The 22,452-nt window shown below is 38.7% G+C and overlaps 1 protein-coding gene across 7 annotated transcripts; it reads right to left on the minus strand.

The window, feature by feature from the left end:
* Positions 1-357: 357 nt before the first annotated feature.
* TUBAL3 (tubulin alpha like 3) lies at positions 358-21,055 on the minus strand. 7 transcript variants are annotated; one of them, XM_051834763.3, is made up of 4 exons: positions 20,935-21,053; positions 16,497-16,740; positions 3,247-3,399; positions 358-1,754 (listed from the first exon to the last, which is right to left on the minus strand). In XM_051834763.3, the coding sequence occupies exons 1-4, from the start codon at positions 20,935-20,937 to the stop codon at positions 814-816; spliced, it is 1,341 nt and encodes a 446-aa protein (XP_051690723.3). In that variant the 5' UTR covers positions 20,938-21,053; the 3' UTR covers positions 358-813. The 7 variants fall into 7 exon arrangements, with proteins under 7 accessions (XP_051690723.3, XP_051690727.1, XP_089168519.1 ...); XM_089312395.1 differs by having other exon boundaries at positions 1,581-1,758; positions 3,210-3,399; XM_051834767.3 differs by lacking the exon at positions 16,497-16,740 and having other exon boundaries at positions 20,935-21,055.
* Positions 21,056-22,452: the final 1,397 nt, after the last annotated feature.

Here is a 22,452-nt window from a genome sequence, read left to right on the forward strand (position 1 = left end):
CTTCTGGCTGGCCCAGCCCTGACCCTAAAAAATAAACATTCCCTCTCTCTCTCTGTGTCTCTGCCTCTCCCATTCTGTAACTCTACCTTTCAAATAAATAAAAATAATTTTTATATAAAAAATGGAAAAAAGAATCAGACTCTTAACTGAATGTCTAAAATGGCTCTGATGGGCTCACTGGACACGCTTTGAGGACAGCTCCTCAAGGACAAGGTTGCTGAAGAGACAATTTTCACTCTCTGACCTACAGGACACCCAGATCCAAATGTTGAAAAGATCTAAGGATTTTCTTTTTGTTTGTATGATAAGCAAACTGATGGCTTAAGGTATACATCTGCAGGAATAAAAAGAAACATATTAAAAATGATCATAATTTAATCAATGTATAAAATATAGATATGGGGAAACAACATTCATAATCATCATGTGATATTTTCCATCTCAAGTACAAGAAATAAAAAGCATAAACTTTAGGGATTCCCAGTCTCGGTTAAAAAATATAAGGAAAGAATAAAGCCAGGTTTTCATTCTGACAAAAGGCAAACAAACAAACAAAAATCACCAACTAGAATAAACCAGTTATTCAAAGAACTCTGAACCTCAGAAGGCTCTCAGGGATCACAGCTGAATTAGACAAAGAAATATGTGATCATTGTTAATAATGACCCACGTAATTTAGTGTGGAACTTAGGGTCTTGCCTGATTTGATTTAGATACTCTTCTAAAAGGAGAAACTATCTATTAAATGTATAATGGCTTGAAGAGAAAGCACATATTAGAACTTAACATTCATTTCCACCATTCACACTTGCATCAGGAACTATGCCCCACTTCCTCATAATCCTTCTCCAGGGCAGCCAAATCTTCCCTGGCCTCTGAGAATTCTCCTTGTTCCATGCCTTCTTGAATGTACCAGTGCAGAAATGCCCTCTTGGCATACATGAGGTCAAACTTGTGGTCTAGGCGGGCCCAGGCCTCCACAATTGCCGTGGTGTTGCTCAACATACAGACAGCCCTCCGGAGCTTGGCCAGGTCCCCCCCTGGCATCACCTCTGGTGGATGATTGTTGACGCCCACTTTGAAACCAGTTGGACACCAATCTACGAACTGAACAGAGTTCCTCGACTTCACAGCTGCAATTGCTGCATTCACATCCTTAGGGATGACATCCCCCCTGTAGAGCAGGCAGCAGGCCATGTACTTCCCAAGCTGAGGGTTACACTTGACCAGCTGGTTGGAGAGCTCAAAGCAAGCAGCAGTGATGTCTGACACGGAGGGCTGCACATGGTAGGTTTTCTCGGCAGAGATGATGGGGGCAAAGGTTGTCATGGGAAAATGTATTCTTGGATAAGGGACTAGGTTAGTCTGGAATTCAATTAGGTCCACATTCAAGGGCCCTTCAAACCGAAGAGAAGCAGTAATGGAAGATACCACCTGACCTATCAACCTATTAATGTTGGCATAAGAGGGGCGTTCAACACCAAGTTTGTGATGGCAGATGTCATAGAGGGCCTCATTGTCCACCATAAAGGCACAGTCCAAGTGCTCTATGGTAGAATGGGTAGTGAGGATGGAATTGTAGGGCTCTACTACAGCAGTGGAGATCCTGGGAGCTGGATAGACAGCAAACTCCAATTTAGTCTTTCTGCTATATTCTGCTGAGAGCTGCTCCATTAAGAGAGATGTAAATCCTGATCCAGTACCTCCTCCAAAGCTTCGGAAAATCAAAAACCCCTGGAGTCCACTGCACTGCTCTGCCTGGGTAAAGTAAACACAATGTGAGAAATCAGACAAGTAAATCCAGAGGCAGTGAGCTTGAGGGTAATGGAAGGATACAATTCCTCAAAACAAAAAAATTTCAAGAAAGAACTAGCTTACCACTAACTCCACAGCAAACATAGCTACTTTGAAATATATCTGAGAGGTACTAATTCATAAAGAATAATCTAAAACATTTTGAATCCTGACGTGATGCCACACGTGGAAAATTCCAAACTTGACTTCATGTGATGGGTGTAGTCAAAATGCAGACATGCTAAATATATAGTATAAAATTATATAAAATTATCTTCAGTCTGTGCATATAAGATGTATATAAAACATAAATAAATTTTATGTTTTGATTTGGATTTCATCCCCAAGATATCTCATTTCATATATGCAAATATTTCAAAATCTAAGAAAAACCTAAAATCTAAAACATTTATTTTCCCAAGAATATCAGATAAAGTATACTTAATCTATATAAGCAAAGCATAAAAATTAAATTTTCACTACCCTCCATGTATTTATCTGTATAAGATCTATAGCAAGGCTTTTATCAATCAAAAAGGAAAAAAGAAAAAGAAAGAGAAAATGATAAACAAAATATTCAAATGGTGCAGGGGGCAGATCATTTGGTGAACCAATTAGGATGCTCACATCCCATATCACAGTGCCTAGTTCAAATCTGGCTCCCTCATTTCCAATCCAGCTTCCTGCTAACACGCACCAATAGTTTGGTCCCTGCCATCCTTGTGGAAGACCTGAATTGAGTTCATGGCTTGAAGCTTTGGCCTGGCCCAGGCCAGGCTGATCACTGTAGGCATTTTGGGAGTGAACCAACAGATGGGAGACCTCTTGTCTATCTGTCCACTTCTCAAATGAGTAAATCAATAAAAATTTTAAATATATGTATACATAGAAGCAAAATAATGTTCCCCCATAGTAGATGAAAAGCCCATTATTTGTATGCTCTATCTGTAGTGCTGATGTAAAAGTATGGCGTTAGGTAAAGATTATGCCAAACACCAAAACACTTACTCAGCAAGGAATCTTCAGACTCAGCTCCTTAACAGAAAAATTAACTGTCAGTAAATAGAATAACTAATCTCCAGGCAGGGTGTGCTCTGTTAACGTCACAAATAGTGATGACTATTGGAAAATTAAAATGTTTTGGAGTGCTTCAGAAGTCTCTGAAAACAAGGCAAGCCCTGAGTTAGCAGAAGAAGGAAAGATGGGGACTACTGGGAAAGAATAAGGGCTTTTGTCATCCTTCCCACCTAACAGGGTGTGTTCAAAGCCCAGATTAAGAGCCTTCCCCAGTTCTGATCACCCAGAGTGAGAAGGCTAGGTGGCAATGGTGATGGTGAGATAGATTGATCAATAGATAGGTCGACAGATCAATAGATAGATAATGCTAGGGAGTTCCGGTACAGGATCATAACTACCCAGGCACAGTCTGGGTCAGAGCAGAAGAGGAGCCACTTGCCAGCTTCCGGATCCTCTCTAGCACAAGATCGATGATCTCTGACCCCACAGAGTAGCGACCGCGTGCGTAGTTGTTCGCAGCATCCTCCTTCCCACTAACCAGCTGCTCTGGATGGAAGAGTGAACGGTACTTCCCAGTACGTATGCCATCTGCAGAAAGTGAAAGGAAGTCAGCTGTTAGCCCTTAGCTAATCCTCAGGGGCCCCTATCCTGAATCCCATCTTTCTCCAAATGTTGTGGTAAAGGAATGAAATTTAAACTCCAGAATTCCTAATCAAGAAAAAGATTTTTCAAAAAATAAGTGTGTGTGTGTGTGTGTGTGTGTGTGAAAGGAATAATAGCAGAGAAAGAGATCTTCCATCTGCTGGTTCATATCTGAAATGGCTGCACCAGTTAAGGCTGGGCCAAAACCAGGAAGCAGAATACCATCTGGTCTTCCATGGGGGTGGCAAGGGTACAAGTTCTTGGGCCATTCTCCATTGCCTTCCCACAAGCATTAGTTTCCCACTGGATCAGAAGTGGAAAAGCCAGGACTCAACCTTGGCACCAAAGAGCTGTGTCAGCCCTAGAAGCTTACTGCCTAAGTGGAGATTCATCAAGAGCAACAGTGTTCTCTCAATTCACCTTGCACTCCTGTGTATGACCATGAATTTCTAAACCCCCATTTGCATACCCCAAAATGATCTTAAAATTGAGTTTAAATAACTTTTAACTGCTTACGTACAAAAGAAAACCAAGGTTTAGATGTTGTGAAGATATAGTCATAAATAAGATATATATGCATATAATTCTTGGTTGACTATTTGCTTCCTACTTGTAGCTATATGGTAATTTTCAGTCTAAGGAGGTAATTTACAGACGCCTTCTTGTGACAATTTCCAGTGGGGTTCTTATTGGCCATTAGGTCCATAGATTCCTTTAGTAAAATTCTTGCTTCAAGTTTAGTAGTTATAGAATCTGCTATTCATAACAACACCCATGCCATCCATCCTGACTTTCTGGACATTTGCATACTTTGCTCGAAGACTTCTGTACCTGATCTGGTCTTCTAAACCAACATCCTCAGAGATTTTGATGGTTTTTTAACACAGCTGTTTCACTGTCCCTTAGCTTCCTTAACTCCAATGTCAGTCAGCCGCACTTGAATCATCATCACTCAGAACTATTCCATTTCCAAAATCTTTTTTTATTTTTTATTTTTTTGACAGGCAGAGTGGACAGAGAGAGAGACAAAGAGAAAGGTCTTCCTTTTCCCTTGGTTCACCCACAATGGCCACTGCAGCTGGCGCGCTGTGGTCGGCGCACCGCGCTGATCCGAAGCCAGGAGCCAGGTACTTCTCCTGGCCTCCCATGCAGGTGCAGGGCCCAAGCACTTGGGCCATCCTCCACTGCACTCCCAGGCCACAGCAGAGAGCTGGACCGGAAGAGGAGCAACCAGGACAGAATCCAGCACCCCGACCAGGACTAGAACCCGGGGTGCCGGCGCCGCAGGCGGAGGATTAGCCTATTGAACCACAGCGCCAGCCCCATTTCCAAAATCTTAAACTTGCCAAATCCTTTCTTAGCTTCCTAACCTCCCTGTAACCATGCCCATGATGCAACCCCTGGCTGTCTTCTCAACTTCATCCCCCTTTGTTGTTTTGGTCACACATTCTAAGATCTGGCCACATGGAACACCTTGTTAAACCTGCTACAATCCTTTGTGCATCTATACAGATTTGCAAATGTAGTTCTCTCATGAGGTGTTTGATGACTTCCTGGATTGTTGTTGTTTCCACCTTGTTGAAGTCATTCCTTCCATTATTAGCTTGAATCATATGAAATTGATGGGGTTTTTTTGTTTGTTTGTTTAAAACTAGTCACACTCACACACTGGCAATTTTACATAGCTCAATTTAATACCTATGTTAGTGTTATGACCAGTTACATTTTGTTCTCCTCTAGAATACATTACTTTTCTGTTAAAAATGTGACTTTTATTAAAAAAACAAACCTGGAACCAAATCCATTTCCACATTTAAGTCAATGACATTTGGCAAGTTTCTTAAACTTTCAAAGATTCAATCTCCTCATCTATAAAGTGAGAATGACAATAGTGTCTCCTTACAGAGTCCTTGATAAATTAGCAAGTCCTTAATTGAGAAGGAGTAACTGCTTTCCTGAATATTTACCCCTCAAAAAGTCATCTGTCAATGCCTAATCCCCAGTGTGATGCTGTTGGAAATGGGGTCTTCAAGATGCAAGTGAGTAATGAGGGGATCATCAGTTAGATTAGATTAGTGCTGTCCTAAGAAGTCATGAGAGATGATTTCCCAGCCATGTGAGTACACTGCAAAGTGGGGACCACCCGAAAAACAGGAAAACAGCCCTCTACACAAAATGAAATTTTTAAGGGGTGGGATATTTGAATCCCACATCTGAGTGCCTGGTTTTAGTCTTAACTCTACTCCCAGTTCCAGGTCCCTATTAATTTGCAGCCTGGGAAGTTAACAAGTGATAGCTCAGATGCTTTAGGTCCTGCCACCCACATGGGATACTTGAATTGAGTTTCTGGCTCCTGGGCATTTGGGGAGCATGAATCAGAGGATGGGAGTGTGTGTGTATGTGTGCACCTGCACATGTGTATGTGCAAGCATACATGCCTAAACATGCATGCATGTGCTCATGTTTCTCTCTCCTCCTCCTCCTCCTTTCTGAATTAATTGAGAAATAAATTAATAATTTTTAAAAAGAGCCCTCACCAGAGGCCAACCATGGGGGCACCTTGATCTCAGACTTCCAGCTTCCAGAATTGTGAGGAACAGATATCTGTTGTTGAAGCTCCACATTTCCAATTGGAATCAACCTACTGACACTAACTTCCCATGCCCTGGTCAGATCTGTGCTATACTAAGGTGGTAGCTGAGTAAGAGGTTTGAGTAATCACCTTCCCACGGAGACACGATGTGAACAGCTATACACACACCAAGTTGTCTTCACTGCAGCTATGGAAGCCAAGTAAGAGAACACAGTGCCTTATCTTGTTATAGTCACAAGAAAAGTCAAGAAGGAAAGAGCTGCATATATCATCCCTCCCCCATCTCCCAAGGAGCATGGCCTAGAAAGATGCCTCTCACTTGGGAGAACGAGAGCAAACCAAATCCCAGTGCTAGGCCCACTGTGAAAAACAAAATCAATCGGGTTGAGCCTTCTGGCTCCTGCCCACAAGCCCTTATCCATTCAGTAGTATTTGGCGCCTCCATAACCAGGTGGTATCCACTCCCCTCCCCAAACACCAGAAGAAAGCAAAACTCAAGCCTTGCAGAGAAAACAGAAAAAGGGAACTGAGGACTGCACCTTAGAGCTCAAAACATAGCCTACTACTCTGAGACCCAGCACCTGAGAGAGTCCAAAGGCCTCTACCACCCAGCCAACACTCACAGATTGAGCCTGTAGACTTACCTGGCATCAGGCAGAAACCTGTGCTCCAAGGGGTAGGACTCATTTTGGGGTGTGTCACTGCCAGACTTCAATGGGCCTGGAAGGCACCCCTGAAATTTTGTGAGGCAATGGAATCCATGTACGCCCAGCCTGGGGCCAATCTGGGCAACCAGAGAACTGTCTGCCCAGACGACAAGGAGCCAAGGGACTGTGTCTTAGAAATCAGTGCTGGGCTGGTACAGCCCAACTCTGGGAAAAACTGTCCACTGGGTTTCCATTCCCAGGCCAGTGCCTGTGGACCATCTCTGGACTTGCCCCAATGTCACGTGAATACCTCTGCCCTAGTGAGATTTTTTGGTGTGCAGCACCTTTTGCCTTTTGTGGGCCTGGTGTGCATCCCTAAGATTTCACAGAACTTGGTGACTGTGAGACTGTGTGATCCTCCTAGTACTTGCCTGAGGAGCTACCTCTCCCATCACCCCTCCAACCTTGGGCACAGAGAAAGGAATCATGGGACCGTTTTAGAACTCAATATCAGGTTGATAAAACCCAGCATCAAGAAGATTCTGATGGTTCCTTTCCCTAGGTCAGTGACTAGATGGAGTGTTAGAACTTGCTTCAGTGTTCAGTGGAGTTCCATGTTCCTAGCTGAGCAGTCTTGTATCCCAGTCAGATATGTGCAGCATCAGGCAATCAACCACCTCAGTAGCCAACAGAACATAGCCTACCTCATCAGCAGAGTGGATTACTTAGACATTCTAGAAGGACAGCCACAAATGAAACCAGATTACTATAATCCTTCAATGTGCAGATGTCATAGTTCAACAAGCATCAGAAAATTCCAGGGAAACAAAATTTCACCAAAGAAGCTAAATAGGTGCCAGAAACCAACCATCTAGGAATGGAAATTTTGAAATGCTCAGAAGAAGATTTCAGAATTGCTGTTTTAAGTAAACACAATGAAATTCAAGAGAACATAGAGAAATGATCAGTATTCTAACAGAGATTGGATAGAGTAGGAAGTAATTAAAGTCAAGCAGAAAACCTTCAACTGAAAAATATACTCAGTGAAATTAAAAAAAACATGATAGAAGGCATCAGTAGTAGAATAGATAACACAGAAGAAATAATCAGCGCACTCAAAGATAGGCTATTTGAAAATACAAAGTTAGAGAAGAAAGAAGAGAAATGAAGAAATTGTTGGGAAAATATGAGATAGCATGGAAAGAGCAAATATTTGAGTAAGTGGGATTTAAGAGGGACTTGAGAATGACAAAGGAATAGAAAAAATATTCCAGGAGATAACCACAGAAAACTTCCCAAACCTACAGAAAACTATAACTAGCCCAGTACAGGAAGGTCAAAGGTCACCCAAGACAACACAACCAAGTCTACTCCAAGGTATATTACAATCAAACTCTACAAGGTAAAGAGAGGATTCTGGAAGCTGTGTGAGAAAAGAAGCAAGTAACACAAAATGGGGGACCCGAGTCACCTGACTGCAGACTTCAGAAGTCTTACAGCCCAGAAATTTGTTCCCTTTATATAAATAAGATAAAATAAAGAGAAAAAAAGAAACCTTATTGTCCAAGAGGGAGTGGGTTGAGACTTTCACAGTACCAAAAGAAAAACAATTGCCAGCCAAGAATACAAGTATCAAGCAACGCTCTTCTTCAGAGGAGAAGATGAAGACATTCTGAGCCAAAGAAAAAGTAAAAGAATTTATCATCACAGACCTGATTTACAAGAAATGCTAAAGGGAATTATTCAAACTGAAAGAGACTAATAAGTAAGAAGAAAGTGTCAGAAGGTAGAAAACTCACTGGTAAGGGTAACTCTAACAACAAATTCAGAATGCTCTAATATTGTAAACATAGTGATGTTAATCATTTACATTACTATCATGAAGATTCTAAAAATTGTAACTACACTAAAATATTTAGAGACAGGCAAAATGGGAAAAGTTCATATGTAACAGCAAAATTCCAAATGCAGGGAAAAATGGAACACAAATGTAGAGTGCCTTATTAGGATTATTCACCTCAATTTTTGATTGTCTCATTTCCCATTTTTAAGATCAATGTCAAGTTGTTATCATTTCAAGATATCTTGTTATAAGCAAAAGGAATATTTTGCAAAAATCAAGGTATAACCACAAAACAAAACCTACACATAGGGATACCAAAAACAATAACCAGGGACTCAAAGTATACCACTAGAGAGAATCCCTTAACCACAAATGAAGATTGGGACAAAGAAATAAAGGAATTATAATAAAAATACAAATTAAGTATCAAAATGGGCATATTAACATCTTACCTATCAATAATTATCTTACATTTCAATGGAGTAAATTATTTAATTAAAAGACATAGAGTGACCAAATGGATTTTTTGAAAACAGGACCCAACTATACACTGACTACAAGAAACTGACTTTACCTGTAAGAACACAGAGAGATTGAAAATGAAAGGATGGAACAAGCTATTCCATGCAACTGAGATACAAAAGAAAGCAGGAGTAGCCACAGTTCTATCAGACAAAATGTGTTTTAAATCAAAAGCAGTAAAAAGAGACCAGAAAGGTCATTATATAAAGGGTTCAATCCAGCAAGAAGGAATAATACTTGCAAATATATATACATCTAGTATTTGGAGCACCCAAATACATAAAACAAATATTAATGGACCTGAAGAGAGAGATAGACTCTAAGACAATAACAATAGAATACTTTAATACCCTTGTAGAAATGGACAGATCATATCCACAGAAAATCAACAAAGAAACAACAGAGCTGATTTGTGCTCTAGATCCATTGTACCTGAAATCTATAGAACTTTCCATTCTTCTCCACAGTAAATAGGACATTTTCCAGAATAGATCATATAGTATTTCACAAACAAGTTTCAAAAATTTTAAAAAGTAAAAATAATATTGAGTATCTTTTCTAACCACATGTAGTAAACCTAGAAATCAACAATGAGAAAAATGTTATAAACTACAAAAAGAAGTGGAAGTCAAACAACTTACTCCTAAGCAATCAATAGATCAAGGAGGAAGTCTAAAAATTTCTTGAAATGAATTCAGAAACACAGCATACCCAAATCAATGGGATACAGCAAAAACAGTACTAAGAGAGAAGTTCATAGCAATCAATGCCTGCATTAAAAAAAAAAAAACAACATGATTTCAAATAAACAACATATGGGTACACTTCAAAGAACGAGAAAAACAAGAATAAATCAAATCAAAAATTGGTAGAAAGAAATAACAAAACCCGGAGCACAAATAAATAACATAGATGAAAAAACACAAAATGATAATAAAATGAAGTTGCTTCTTTCAATAGATAAACAAAATTGATAAACTCTTATCTAGACTCACAAAGGTAAAAAGATAGACATTTCAAACATATAGAATATGACATGGTAATGGAGATATTAGCATTGATACCACAGAAATACAGAAAAAAATGGACAAATTATTGGATATATATACATTATACAAATTGAATCATGAGTAAATAGAATACATAAACAGATCAATAATTAGTAGTAAGACTGAATCAGCAATAAAATACTTCACATCAAACCAAAAAATGGCTTCACTGCTACATTCTACAAAACACTTGAAAAAAGAATTAACACCAATCCTTCTTAAATTATTTCAAAAACAAATAAAAAAGAGGAGGGAATTCAAAATTCATTCTATGATGCCAGCTATAACTTGATACCAAAACCAGCAAAAATACAAAAAAAAAAAAGCTGCAGGTCAATATCCTTGATGAACATAGATGCAAAAATCTTTACAAAATATTAGCACATAAAAACCAACAGCACATAAAAAGATCACTCACCATGATCGAGTTTCAGCTCAGAGATGTAAGAAGGGTTCAACATACACAAGTCAATAAATGTAATAACACCATATCAAAAGAATGAAGGACAAAAGTCATATGATCACCTCAACAAATGCAGAAAAGGCATTTGATAAAATTACTTCATGATTAAAAACTCTGACCAAATTAAGTATACAAAGAACATACCTCAATATAATAAAGACCACAATTAATATCATATTGAATAGGGAAATAATCAGACTTTCCAAGAACTGAAACAGCACAAGGATGATCACTTTTATTCAACATAGTACTAGAGATCCTACCTAGAGCAATTAAGCAAGAGAAAGAAATAAAGGGCATCCAAATTAGAAACAAGGAAGTCAAATTGTCACGGCTTGCAGGTGATAATTTTATATGTAGAAAACCCCAAAGATTTCACCCAAAAAATGTTCAAAGTAATAATTCAGTAAAATTGCCAGATGTGAAGTAGATGTAAAAAAAGTCATTAGAATTGTCAAACACCAGCAGAGAATCATCTAAATAAGAAATCAAGAGAATAATCACATTTCCAATAGTTACCTCCCCCCAAAAATGCATAAAATACCTGGAATAAATTTAACCAGATAAGTGAAAACTATCTAGAAACAAAACTATAAATCATTGATGAAAGAAATTGAAGAGGTCACAAAGAAATGGAAAGACATTCTGTTTTCATGGATTGAAAAATCACTATCACTAAAATGTGCAAACTACCTAAAGCAATTCACATATTCACTGTAATCCCTACCAAAATACCAATGATACTTTTCCCAAAACTAGAAGACACTACTAAAATTTGTGTGGAACCACAAAAAAACTACAAATTGCCGAAGTGGTCATGAGCAAAAAGAACAAAGCAGGAGGAATTATACTACCAGTAATTAAAACAAAGCTACAGTAATTTAAACAGCATAGTGTTGGCATAAAATCATAGACAAACAGAATAAAATAGAGACCCTAGAAGTAAACCAATACATCTATAGTTAACTGATCTTTAACAAAGATCCTAAAAACATGCATTGAATAAAAACAGTCTTTTTAATAAATGGTGCTAAGAAAATTGATTATACACATGCAGAAGAATAACCTAGAGCACTCTCACCTTGTACAAAAATCAATTCAAAATAGATTTTCTGGATCCGACCCCAAAAGCACAGGAAATGAAAGCAAAAATTGACAAATTGAGTTTCATCAAACTAAAGCGCTTTTGCACAGCAAAGGAAACAATCCACAGAGTGAAGAGACAACCAACAGAATAGGAGAGTTTATTTATAAGGTAAATGTCTCATAAGGGTTTAGTGTCCAGAATATATAAAGAACTCAAACAATGCCAACAGAAAAAAATGCAAACAATCCAATTTTAAAATGGACAATAGACCTAAACAGATATTTATCAAAGAAAGACATACAAATGGCCAACAGATACATGAAAAATTCTCAGCATCACTAATCATCAGGTAAATCCAAATCAAAACCACAATAAGATAGCTCCTCACTGCAGTAAAATTAAATATTATCAAAGAGAGAGAGAGAGAGAGAGAGAGAGAGAGCAAAAAATGAGGCTAGGGTTATGGCTGAGAGGATTAAGCTGCTGGCTAAGATGCTGGCATCCCAATGAGCACTGGTTCAAGTCCCAGCTGCTCCAGTTCCAGTCTAGCTCTCTACTAATGTGCCTAGGAAAGCAGCAGAAGATGGCCCAGAAACTTGGGCCCCTCTCACCCATGTGGGAAATCCAAAGGAGATCTAGCCTCCTGGCTTCAGCCTTACCCATTTCAGCTGTTGCAGCCGTTTGGGGAGTAAACCAGAAGATGGAAGATCTTTCTTTTTCAGTAACACTGTCTTTCCAAATAAAAAAAATCTTTGAAAAATGGTAACAAGTGTTGGCAAGGATGTGGAGAAAAGGGAACCCTTGGACACTTGGTAGGAATGTAAATTATTGCTGCCATTGTGGAAAACAGTATGGAGCAGAAAAAAAAAATAGAACTACCATATGATCCAGCAGACCCTCTTCTGATTATAAATCTAAGGAAAAAATTTTTTAAAAAAGGCAGGGTAGGGCTGGAGAGAGCAGTTGTGGTGTAGTGGGTAAAAAGCCACTACCTGCAATGCTGCCATCTCCTGTGTGAACTGGTTCAAGACCTCGCTGCTCCACTTCTAATCCAGCTCCTTGCTAATATACCTAGGAAAGCAGCATCAGATGACCTAAGTGCGTGGGACCCTGCACCCACATAGGAGACCCAGAAGAAGTTCCTGGTTCCTGGATCTGCCTGGCCGACCTCTGGCCATTGTAGCCATTTGGGGAGTGAACCAGCAGTTGAAAGATTCTCTCTCTCTCTCCCCTCTCTCCCCCCCCCACTCTTTCCCTCTCTCTCCCTCTCCTCTCCCTCTCCTCTCTGTGTAACTCTGCCTTTCAAATAAATAAATAAATATTTTTTTAAATCTAAAGAAAATAAAATCCATCTCTGAAAGAAACATCCGAACTCCCCTGTTTATTGTAGTACTATTCACAATAGCCAGGAAATGGAAATGATTTAAGTGCCCATCAATTGATGAATGGATAAAGAAAACATGGTACATACTTAGCCATAAAAAGGATGAAATCTTATCATTTGCAACACCATGGATGGAACTGGATAGAGGTGAGTGTGTTAAGTGAAATAAGCCAAACACAGAAAGACAAATATCACTGATCTCACCCATCTGTGGAATCTAAAACGTTTAGGTGATCTCATAGAAATTAAAATTCAGTGGTGGTTACCAGAGGCTGGGGCGGGAAGTGGAGAAGGAGGGAGGAAGAAAGGGTAATTGATGGGTGTATAAAGTTCTGGGGTTCTGTTGCATAGTAGGATGAAGATAGATAATGTTGATTTATTATGTGTTTCTATATTTAAAAACTAGAAGATAGGATTCTTGGATGTTTCCAAAATAAAGAAATGTTAAATAGTTGAAAGAATAAATAATTTACCCTGATTAGATATCACATAATATATACACGTAATGAAGCATCACATAGTGCCTCATAAATATGTACAATTTCCTGAAACATTTTTAAAGAAAAATAAACACATAAAATTGGAATTAAGAAGAAATTTAAAAAATTAAATTCCATGTCCCACGTTGAACTTGTCTCTACTAGAAAATAAGGTCCTCCTCTAATATTCATATTTCATCTATCAATCTCATTATTGAATCAGCAAAGTCTGGGAGGCCCTTCTGTCTTCTCTGTCTTGAACATTTATTTAACACGTATGGGAGTTTTAAAGATATCAAGGAAGAATAGAAGTAGAAGATAGCATCCATTTTCTAGTAACTTTTTCAGATCTTCCCTCATATAATCTATTCCTTTAATCTATTTTACACAGACATTTCCCTGATCAGTTTTCTTTTCTATTCTCAACACCAGGGCATTAGGTGAAGCCCGCACATTACAACAGTCCTATAACTTTCTCCAATTCTCACTGTCTCAATAAATATCCGGCACATAGCATGTACCAAGTAAATGTTGAAGAAATTAATGAATAAATCTCTGTGACTAATCTTAGTAACTCAATTTGTTTTTAATCATCTTTTTCCATGCTATAAAGTCGTTACTGCCCCCTACTATTTCCTTTAAAATTCAGATTAAGCATCTTATTTAAGGAGACTCCATTTTTTGCCTTCTAAGACTACAGTTTTTGAAACTGTTTGTTTTCTAAACCACTAGATTGTTATTTATAATCCTGTTTTAGCCTTCAATGATTCCTGTTTATCAACTCATTTTCCATGTTCAAGCCAAAACAATACTCACAGGTGTCTGAATGTATCATTGTTTGTGGTTTCTATTCTGTCATCTGTGAACTATTCTGCACCCATTCAAGACTCAGATGGAATATCACTTTGTCAAAAAAGCTTCTGATATTTTCCAGAGAAGTAATTCTGAACTTCATTTCCTTCAGATCCCTATAATTAGGTCCATGACAATCTTATAACCCACTGATTCCCACTCACAACAGTCCCTGCCCCATCACCCCACTCTGTTTTTCTCCATACCACTATCAACATTAGACATGCTATTTGTTTGGTTCTTATTGGTCTGAACCCCACTTGAAAGTCAGCTCCATGAGGACTAAGACTATATACCTCTCCAGAGTCAAGAATGATGCCTAGGACAGATAAGGCTCTCTTACTTGTTGAATAAAACAAGGAAAGACAGTGGCTTCTCCTGAAATCTGAGAACTGTGTTCAGGGATCTTTGAACCAGCTCAAGACCCCCAAAGTCACCATTCCTCCAGGCTGAGTCCCAGAGGATTGGAATTTTTCTTTCAGTCTTCACCTTCTGTCTTTCTCCTCTGACTTCCTCAGCTTCTGATCCTGAGCCTTAATCCTCCCATTTGCCTAACATCTCTGGATGGGCACAAGCTAAAATATCTGCTTTAACATCCCTAATACTGAGATGTGACTTCTTATATTGATCCCTCAGCTACATTTGTCAAAGTTTGCTAGGGACATACATTTTCTAGCCTGCCCAGCTCCCAGACACAAGATCTCTGCTGATGCTCACAGTTGCAAACTCCTACTTGTCTGAAACAAAAACACAGATATTCTATTAAAGCATGTATAACTCAAGTCAGAATATAAAACAATTGCTTCTCTTAGCCTTCGTATGAATCTCATCCTTTCTTAAAGTCATCAATAATTCCTTATTTTTTACTTTTACAGTATCCAACAGAGTAATGTTGGACCCATATATAGATCTCAACAGGTTTTAATTTCACCCTCTCAAAATTATTTATCTGTTCATTCACATGGGTATGAGTCTACTTTCCCCTACAATTTTGTAACTTATTCTGGCTCTACTCTGATAAGAAAATCAACTCCAATCTAGTATGGACAGAATGTGTTTTCCAAAGATGGCCACAACAGTATATCCCATCTCACACGTGTTTCTAGAACCTCACTATTCTGTAACAAAAGGAGGGATTTTTGTCTCTTGCCTGGGGGATCTTTATAACTGCCTAGATTCATTGAGAATAGCTGAAGTGACACTCTGTGATTTCAAGGAATGAGTTATAGAAATGCCGTGAACTTCTCTCTTGTTTTCATGGGATTATAATTCTTGGAACCCAGCTGCCATACCACAAAGAAACCCAAGCAATCCATAGAGAAGCCCAAGTCAAGAGGGGCCAGGCCCCCAGTTACAGCCCTGGCCCAGGCCTCAGTCAATAGCCAGCACCAACTTGGCAGCCATGAGAGTGAGCCACCTTCAAAGTAGATCTCCCAGCTTCCCCTTGAACCTTCTTAGCTGGTCCCAAGTGAAACAGAGAGGTGTTGTTCCTCTGAGCCCAATGCAAATGGCAGATTCATGAACAACATAGTGAATGTTACTGTCTTAAACCACTAAGTCTGGGAATTGTTAATTACACAGGAATAAATAACCAACACACAATCTCAACTCAAATCTACATTCTTCTCTAGATTTTCTTTTAAGTCAGTAAGACTCCAGAATTCTCTAGTTTCAAGTTTTTGAACAAGAAATTACAAAGTTCAGCATTAACAATCATAAAGTTGTGATGTTTTCCCCCACAATTTGAAGATTTATTTGACTCTTTTCTTCTTTGAAATCATTTTCAAATAGTCTACAAGTAAAAACTGACAACATTTTAGATTCTTTATCAATGGTTTCTAACAACTGGCTCTCAAATCCAGGAAAAGATTTACTGTTTTATTCTGATAAATGTGCAGATAAATTTTAATGGCTTTAACTAGTTTTATTGCATAGGGAAACCTAATCTTCCCTTTGGATATGTTTGTCTTGCTCATCACTCTAAATTGTCACTGAATGAAGCTTTACAATTGGAAAACTTCCACATGACCATGTACAGGTAGATTAGCTAGCTCTGATAATCACAAGCACTTGACTTGCTTATTTTGTCTGGGTTATGTACACTAGAATGCAAAACTGTATTACCTATAACAGTTGGTTCTAAATCCATGAAGAGTGCTCTGGGCACATGATTCCCAGCCCTTGTCTCACAAAAGAAGGTGTTAAAAGATGTACTCATATGCTCCATGTTAGCATTTTCCAGCTGATGCTGTTTACTGTCAAGAAGGATGCCATCTGGCTGGATTCCATGTTCCAGGCAATAAAGTTCCCAACAAGCGTCCCCAATCTGGATGCCAGCTTGACCAATATGAATGGAAAGGCACTCCCTCTGAAACAAGCCATTGTAAGTTAGAACTAAACAGGTGTTTTTAGACAACATGAGCAATGTCATTCAGCACCTCTTGTTACAGATGACAGAAGTCAAATTATAAATATTACAAAAGAAATTCGTTACAAGGATAATCAAAAGTGTCTCATGGAAACCAAAAACTATCATATAGGTAGCTCCAGGAACAATTGAACCAAGGACTCAAATCCCACTAAAATGTTTCTTACGGCAACAAAAATTATGTACCCAGTGTATGGTAGACTAAGAACTGGGTTAAGCTTATTTATAGACTCATAATCTATATAGCAATTTCTATAGATACTTATATAATCTATAAGTATCAGGCTGACTTATCAAGGAAAAAAGTAGCTAGTTTTTGGCAAGGAATAAAACTAAAGTCAATGTATAAAATTGTCACATGTTAAAGCTCATTATAGATAAATTAAAGACATTACCTTTTTCACATGCTTAAATTTTATATTTCCTATTATATGTACTCTGAATAAGGAAGGGTATTCTAAGGTTAAAAGTAATGGAGTGGGAGGCCAGCACCACGGCTCACTAGGCTAATCCAGGGCGCCGGATTCTGTCCTGGTTGCTCCTCTTCCAGTCCAGTTCTCTGCTGTGGCCTGGGAGGGCAGTGAAGGATGGCCCAAGTGCTTGGGCCCTACACCTGCATGAGAGACCAGGAGGAAGCACCTGGCTCCTGGCTTCAGATCAGCACAGTGCGCCGGCTGTGGCGGCCATTTAGGGGGTGAGCCAATGGAAAAAGGAAGACCTTTCTCTCTGTTTCTCTCTCTAACTGCCTGTCCAAAAAAAAAAAGGCTGGAAAAAAAAGTAATGGAGTGGGGTCAGCTCCATGGCGCAGAAGGTTAATCCTCCACCTGCGGCGCCGGCATCCCATATGGGCATTCATTCTAGTCCGGGCTGCTCCACTTCCAGTCTAGCTCTCTACTAGGGCCTAGGAAAGCAGTAGAAGATGGCCCAAGTCCTTGGGTCCCTGCACCCACATGGGAGACCAAGAGGAAGTGTCTGACTCCTGGCTTCAGATCAGCACAGCTCTGTCCATTGCAGCCATTTGGGGAGTGGACCCAACAGAAGGAAGACTTTTCTCTCTTTCCCTCTCACTGTCTGTAACTCTAGCTCTCAAATAAAATAAATAAAATCTTTAAAAAAAAGTAATGGAGTGTTTACCAAAGAAAAATGCCTTAGGTTTAACTACCAAAAATATGAACTTCTATACCATAGCAAACAGATTGATATACAAAACATTTATTATAGAAAGGGCTCTATGAGTCAATTTTATATGCACTAATTTTAAAAAATCCTTGAGAAACCCACTAAATAGTCAAATTACATAAACAAATGAATCACAAAAAGACAATATGAAATGCAAAGATATGGGCACAATGTCATTTAAAGGACTAAAAATGTGAGAGTGAAAAATGAGAAATAATCGATTTATTACACTTAACCTCTCATATATTGCTGGCCTTTTATTTAAAGGATGATGCTTCAATGCAATGGCATGTCATGCAAACCTTAAATGTTTACTCAAAAAAGAAATGATTTATGACTTGGGAAATGCTTATAACAAAATAAATCAACATTCTTTTTTTTTTTTTTTTTTGAAAAGGCAAATAACATTTTGGTGAATTTAAACAGAGTTATCTATTCTTAGGAGAGGGAAAGAACATTCTAAAAAACTAAAGCAAAAACAATTGTTAATTTTAACATTGTTGGGTTTTGATTGCCGGTGGTCCTGGAACAAGTCTATGCAGAAGGTTTACATAGTGAGCAGCCTGTAATGCACCAGCTGAGTCCTTCAAGCTTGTTTACTCAATAACCTAAATGACAGCTCTGCACTTGTCTACAGCTGTGTTGTCTCAAAGTCAGAGTCAACCATAGAAAGACCTCAGGCTTCCCTGCCTATCACTGGCCTGTGGTCTACACAGATCACTAGTCAGAGAGAGCGAGAGAGAGAGCCCTGACCAGCCACACCCCAACAGACTTGGACTCTGTTCATGTTCAGTGGCATCAAACCCTTGGACTTTGTCTCTGTGATTCATGAGGTGTAACATAGCCCTCTTTGCTTCATGAGAAATTCAAGGTCAGTACTTTCACAGAGCTTCCATAGTTCTTCTCTGTGTGGTCTCTCATGATAGACTATGAATTTCATTTAGAAAGCACTGCACTTAAGATTGATGAATATTCAATATTTGGAACATAAAACAGTTTCATCATAAATGGACTTTTAATACCCTTAACTTCAAAATCAGTTTCATTTCTCCACCCCGCCTGTCAGACTTAAAATGTTGTAAATATTTTAGCTACTCTAATTACACTAAAACTTGGTTCCTTAAATTTAAGTTAAAATTTAGAACAAGAAGATGAATCTTCATTGTTTCTCCATGATTAAAACCTCTTAATCTGCAAAATTTATATGCAGGTTTCACACAATTTCCATCCCTAGCTGTCTACCACTCAGTATACTCCACTGGGAAACATTCATGAAATTTGTTCACAGTATTCACAGCAAAAATAATAACTAGCATGAAGAAAAATGTTGCTCTTCATGTAGTCTGTTGACCAAGTGGTTCAGACATCAGAGCAATACTGCTCTTTTTTAACTCAGCAGGAATGTCTTGGCCCAACAAGTGCTCCTCTTGATTTTCAGAAGCAGCCGAGTTTATACCATAACTGTGTCTAAGGGTATAAAAACCGCCTTCATCTTATTCTTCTCTTAGCCTCTTCTTCCTTTCCAAACTGTGTTCAACTATTCGTCTCACTATAACACAGCATGAAATTATACAATGTTCACTGAATATCAACATTGGAAAGTCATAGCAAATTAATAAATGCTGCTAAAAAAAGATTGGAATTACTAGGAAGGTATAAATTTTCAATTCTAAGATCATTATAGATTCATATGCAGTTCTAAGAAAAAACCCCTAGAGAGTAGGCATTTGATGCAGTGGCTAAAATGCCACTTGGGATACTTGCATACCATATCAAGATATCCGGTAAAAGTTGCAACTCCGCTTCCACTCCAGCTTCCTGCAAATGTGTATCTTGGGAATAACTAGTAAGTTTAAGCAGTTTAGTTCTTGCCACCCATGTGGGAAACCCAGACTGGAGGTCTGGGCTCCTAACTTTAGCCTGGCTCAGCCTTGGTTGTGAGAAAACATTTCTCTCCCTCTCTCTCCCTCTCTCTCCCTCTCTCTCCCTCTCTCTCCCTCTCTCTCCCTCTCCCTCCCTCTCCCTCCCTCTCTCTCTCTCCTTCCCTTATCCCTCCCCCCCACTTAAAATAAAATTTAAGAATGTCAAAAGATCTCATGCACTCCTTACTCATTTCCCTGCAATGGAAATATCTTTCAAGGTTACACTGAAATATCACATTGACATGTTGACAGTGATTCAGTCAAGATACAGAGCATTCCAGTACCACAACTATCCCTCATGTTGGAACACATAACTTTAAATTTCCTTAACATGTTAGGTAGTTCAATGGACTAAGAATATTACAAATGAAAAGAAGTTTGAAAGATTGCTTCCATTGAAGACTTAAAAATTATAAGATACTAAAAATTGAGTCATACAGAAGATTAAAAAAAGTTAAGTGGGTTTTAAAAGGTGGACTCAAACAGAATTATTATAATTATTGTTCATTGTTGAACCCAAAGAACTAAACTCAAGTGAAGACAAAAAGGTATCCTTGTACTTTACCCTGCTATGCATTTATATGCCTATCATATAATCCTAGCAACAGTAACCCAGGTCCGATGTCCCCAGAAACTCTAACAGCATAAGTAAAAGTAAAACAATTGATCTCTGCAGAAAAATCAGCACACCGGGTGCAAAACGAAAGTAAAAACTAAGGAAGGAGGAGATCTTGCTTCAGTGTTTCAATTAAAGGTCGCAAATAACTACAAATCAACGGAACTTTACTTAGAATAAACAAAACTACAAATGAACAGATTACAGCCTATCCAAATCTGCTTCCAAGTTTTATATATGTTTGTGTGTGTGTGTGTGTATAAATATTGACAGAAACAAATATGCCTTTAAAAAGTTCTCTCAAATAACCACTTATTAAGACTACTTTTTGGGTGAAGGGGCCAACCATGATAAGCAAAACTTACTACAGTACCAAATCAACACTGTCAACAATGTATAAGGACCATAGCCACTTACCATGCTGATCTGAGTGTGCCCCTTCTGCCCTGTGGAAATGATTAAGGAGCATTCCTAACTAGGCTTTATCACCAGCCCGGAAGTGACTCCACCTGAGTGCTGAAAAGCTTTCTTCACTTAAAGCAGTACAGTCTCTTTTCAGTTTTTCAGTTCTCTGGTCTCAAGGTAGGTGTGTTGGACCTGAACAACTTGTGATAAAGTTTTCACACAACTGAAGATGAATTAATGATAACTTATTCAAATCTCCTTCCAATTTATATCTATGCTGAAATAACCAAATATCCCTTTAAAAATCCTCTTGTGTAAGAACTTATTAAGCATTGATGGGAAAAAGGCAAGAATGTGAGTAAAATGTGTTACAACGGCAAATCAACTTTTTCTATTACATGAGTATAGTAGAAATATCTTCCCCTTAAATAAGATTTAAACAGCCCTTAAACCCATAGAGAAAAACAATGAGGTGTCTTTCCTTACTCAAAAGTTTAAGGCATCAGAAGTGTTTTTAACCTCTACCTCCCACTCATGCACCTCAACCACCATCACTTAAAGAAGATGGGGATTTGTGGGGTTTCACTTATAGCAAATTATCAGACTGCCACATATAACAATTTTTGGTTAATTGAATTAAGATCAGACAACACAGTTCAAATGATTTCTTTCTTTATATTTTATTGAGATTCCCTTTGTATACGGTATACTGGTTAACTTGCTAAGATGTTCCAAGAATTTTTTTTTTTTTTTTGACAGGCAGAGTGGACAGTGAGAGAGAGAGAAACAGAAAGGTCTTCCTTTGCCATTGGTTCGCCCTCCAATGGCTGCCGCGGCCAGCGCGCTGCGGCCAGTGCACCGTAAATTCTTTTTAAAAATTTTAAAAAGCCAGAGTAAATTCTTTTTAAAAATTCTTGGAACATCTGGCCGGCGCCGTGGCTCACTAGGCTAATCCTCCACCTTGCGGCGCTGGCACACCAGGTTCTAGTCCTGGTCGGGGCACCGGATTCTGTCCCGGTTGCCCCTCTTCCAGGCCAGCTCTCTGCTGTGGCCTGGGAGTGCAGTGGAGGATGGCCCAAGTGCTTGGGCCCTGCACCCCATGGGAGACCAGGAGAAGCACCTGTCTCCTGGCTTCAGATTAGCATGGTGCGCCGCCCGCGGTGGCCACTGGAGGGTGAACCTACAGTAAAGAAAGACCTTTCTCTCTGTCTCTTTCTCTCTCTCACTGTCCTCTCCGCCTGTAAAAAAAAAAAAAAAAAAAAAAAAAAAAAGAATTTACATTCTGCAGTTGTAGGATACAATGTTTTAGACAGCTTGGTCAAACTGATTTATTAGCCAGTCCAATTTTTATGCAACAATTATTTTAAAGGCTTTGTTAAAATTTTGTTATTAAGAATTTCTCTAATTTCTTTTTCTGTCAATTTTTGCTTTATATATTTTGAGACTTAACAGAAGCATAGATGATTTAAATTTTTATGTTTTCTTTGTAATTGAAACTGTGTCATTTTTGAATGGCTCTTTGTATTAAGT

This window comes from Oryctolagus cuniculus, chromosome 13 (genome assembly GCF_051225735.1).
Source record: "Oryctolagus cuniculus isolate XC-2025 breed Fujian yellow rabbit chromosome 13, ASM5122573v1, whole genome shotgun sequence".
Taxonomy (NCBI): domain Eukaryota; kingdom Metazoa; phylum Chordata; class Mammalia; order Lagomorpha; family Leporidae; genus Oryctolagus; species Oryctolagus cuniculus.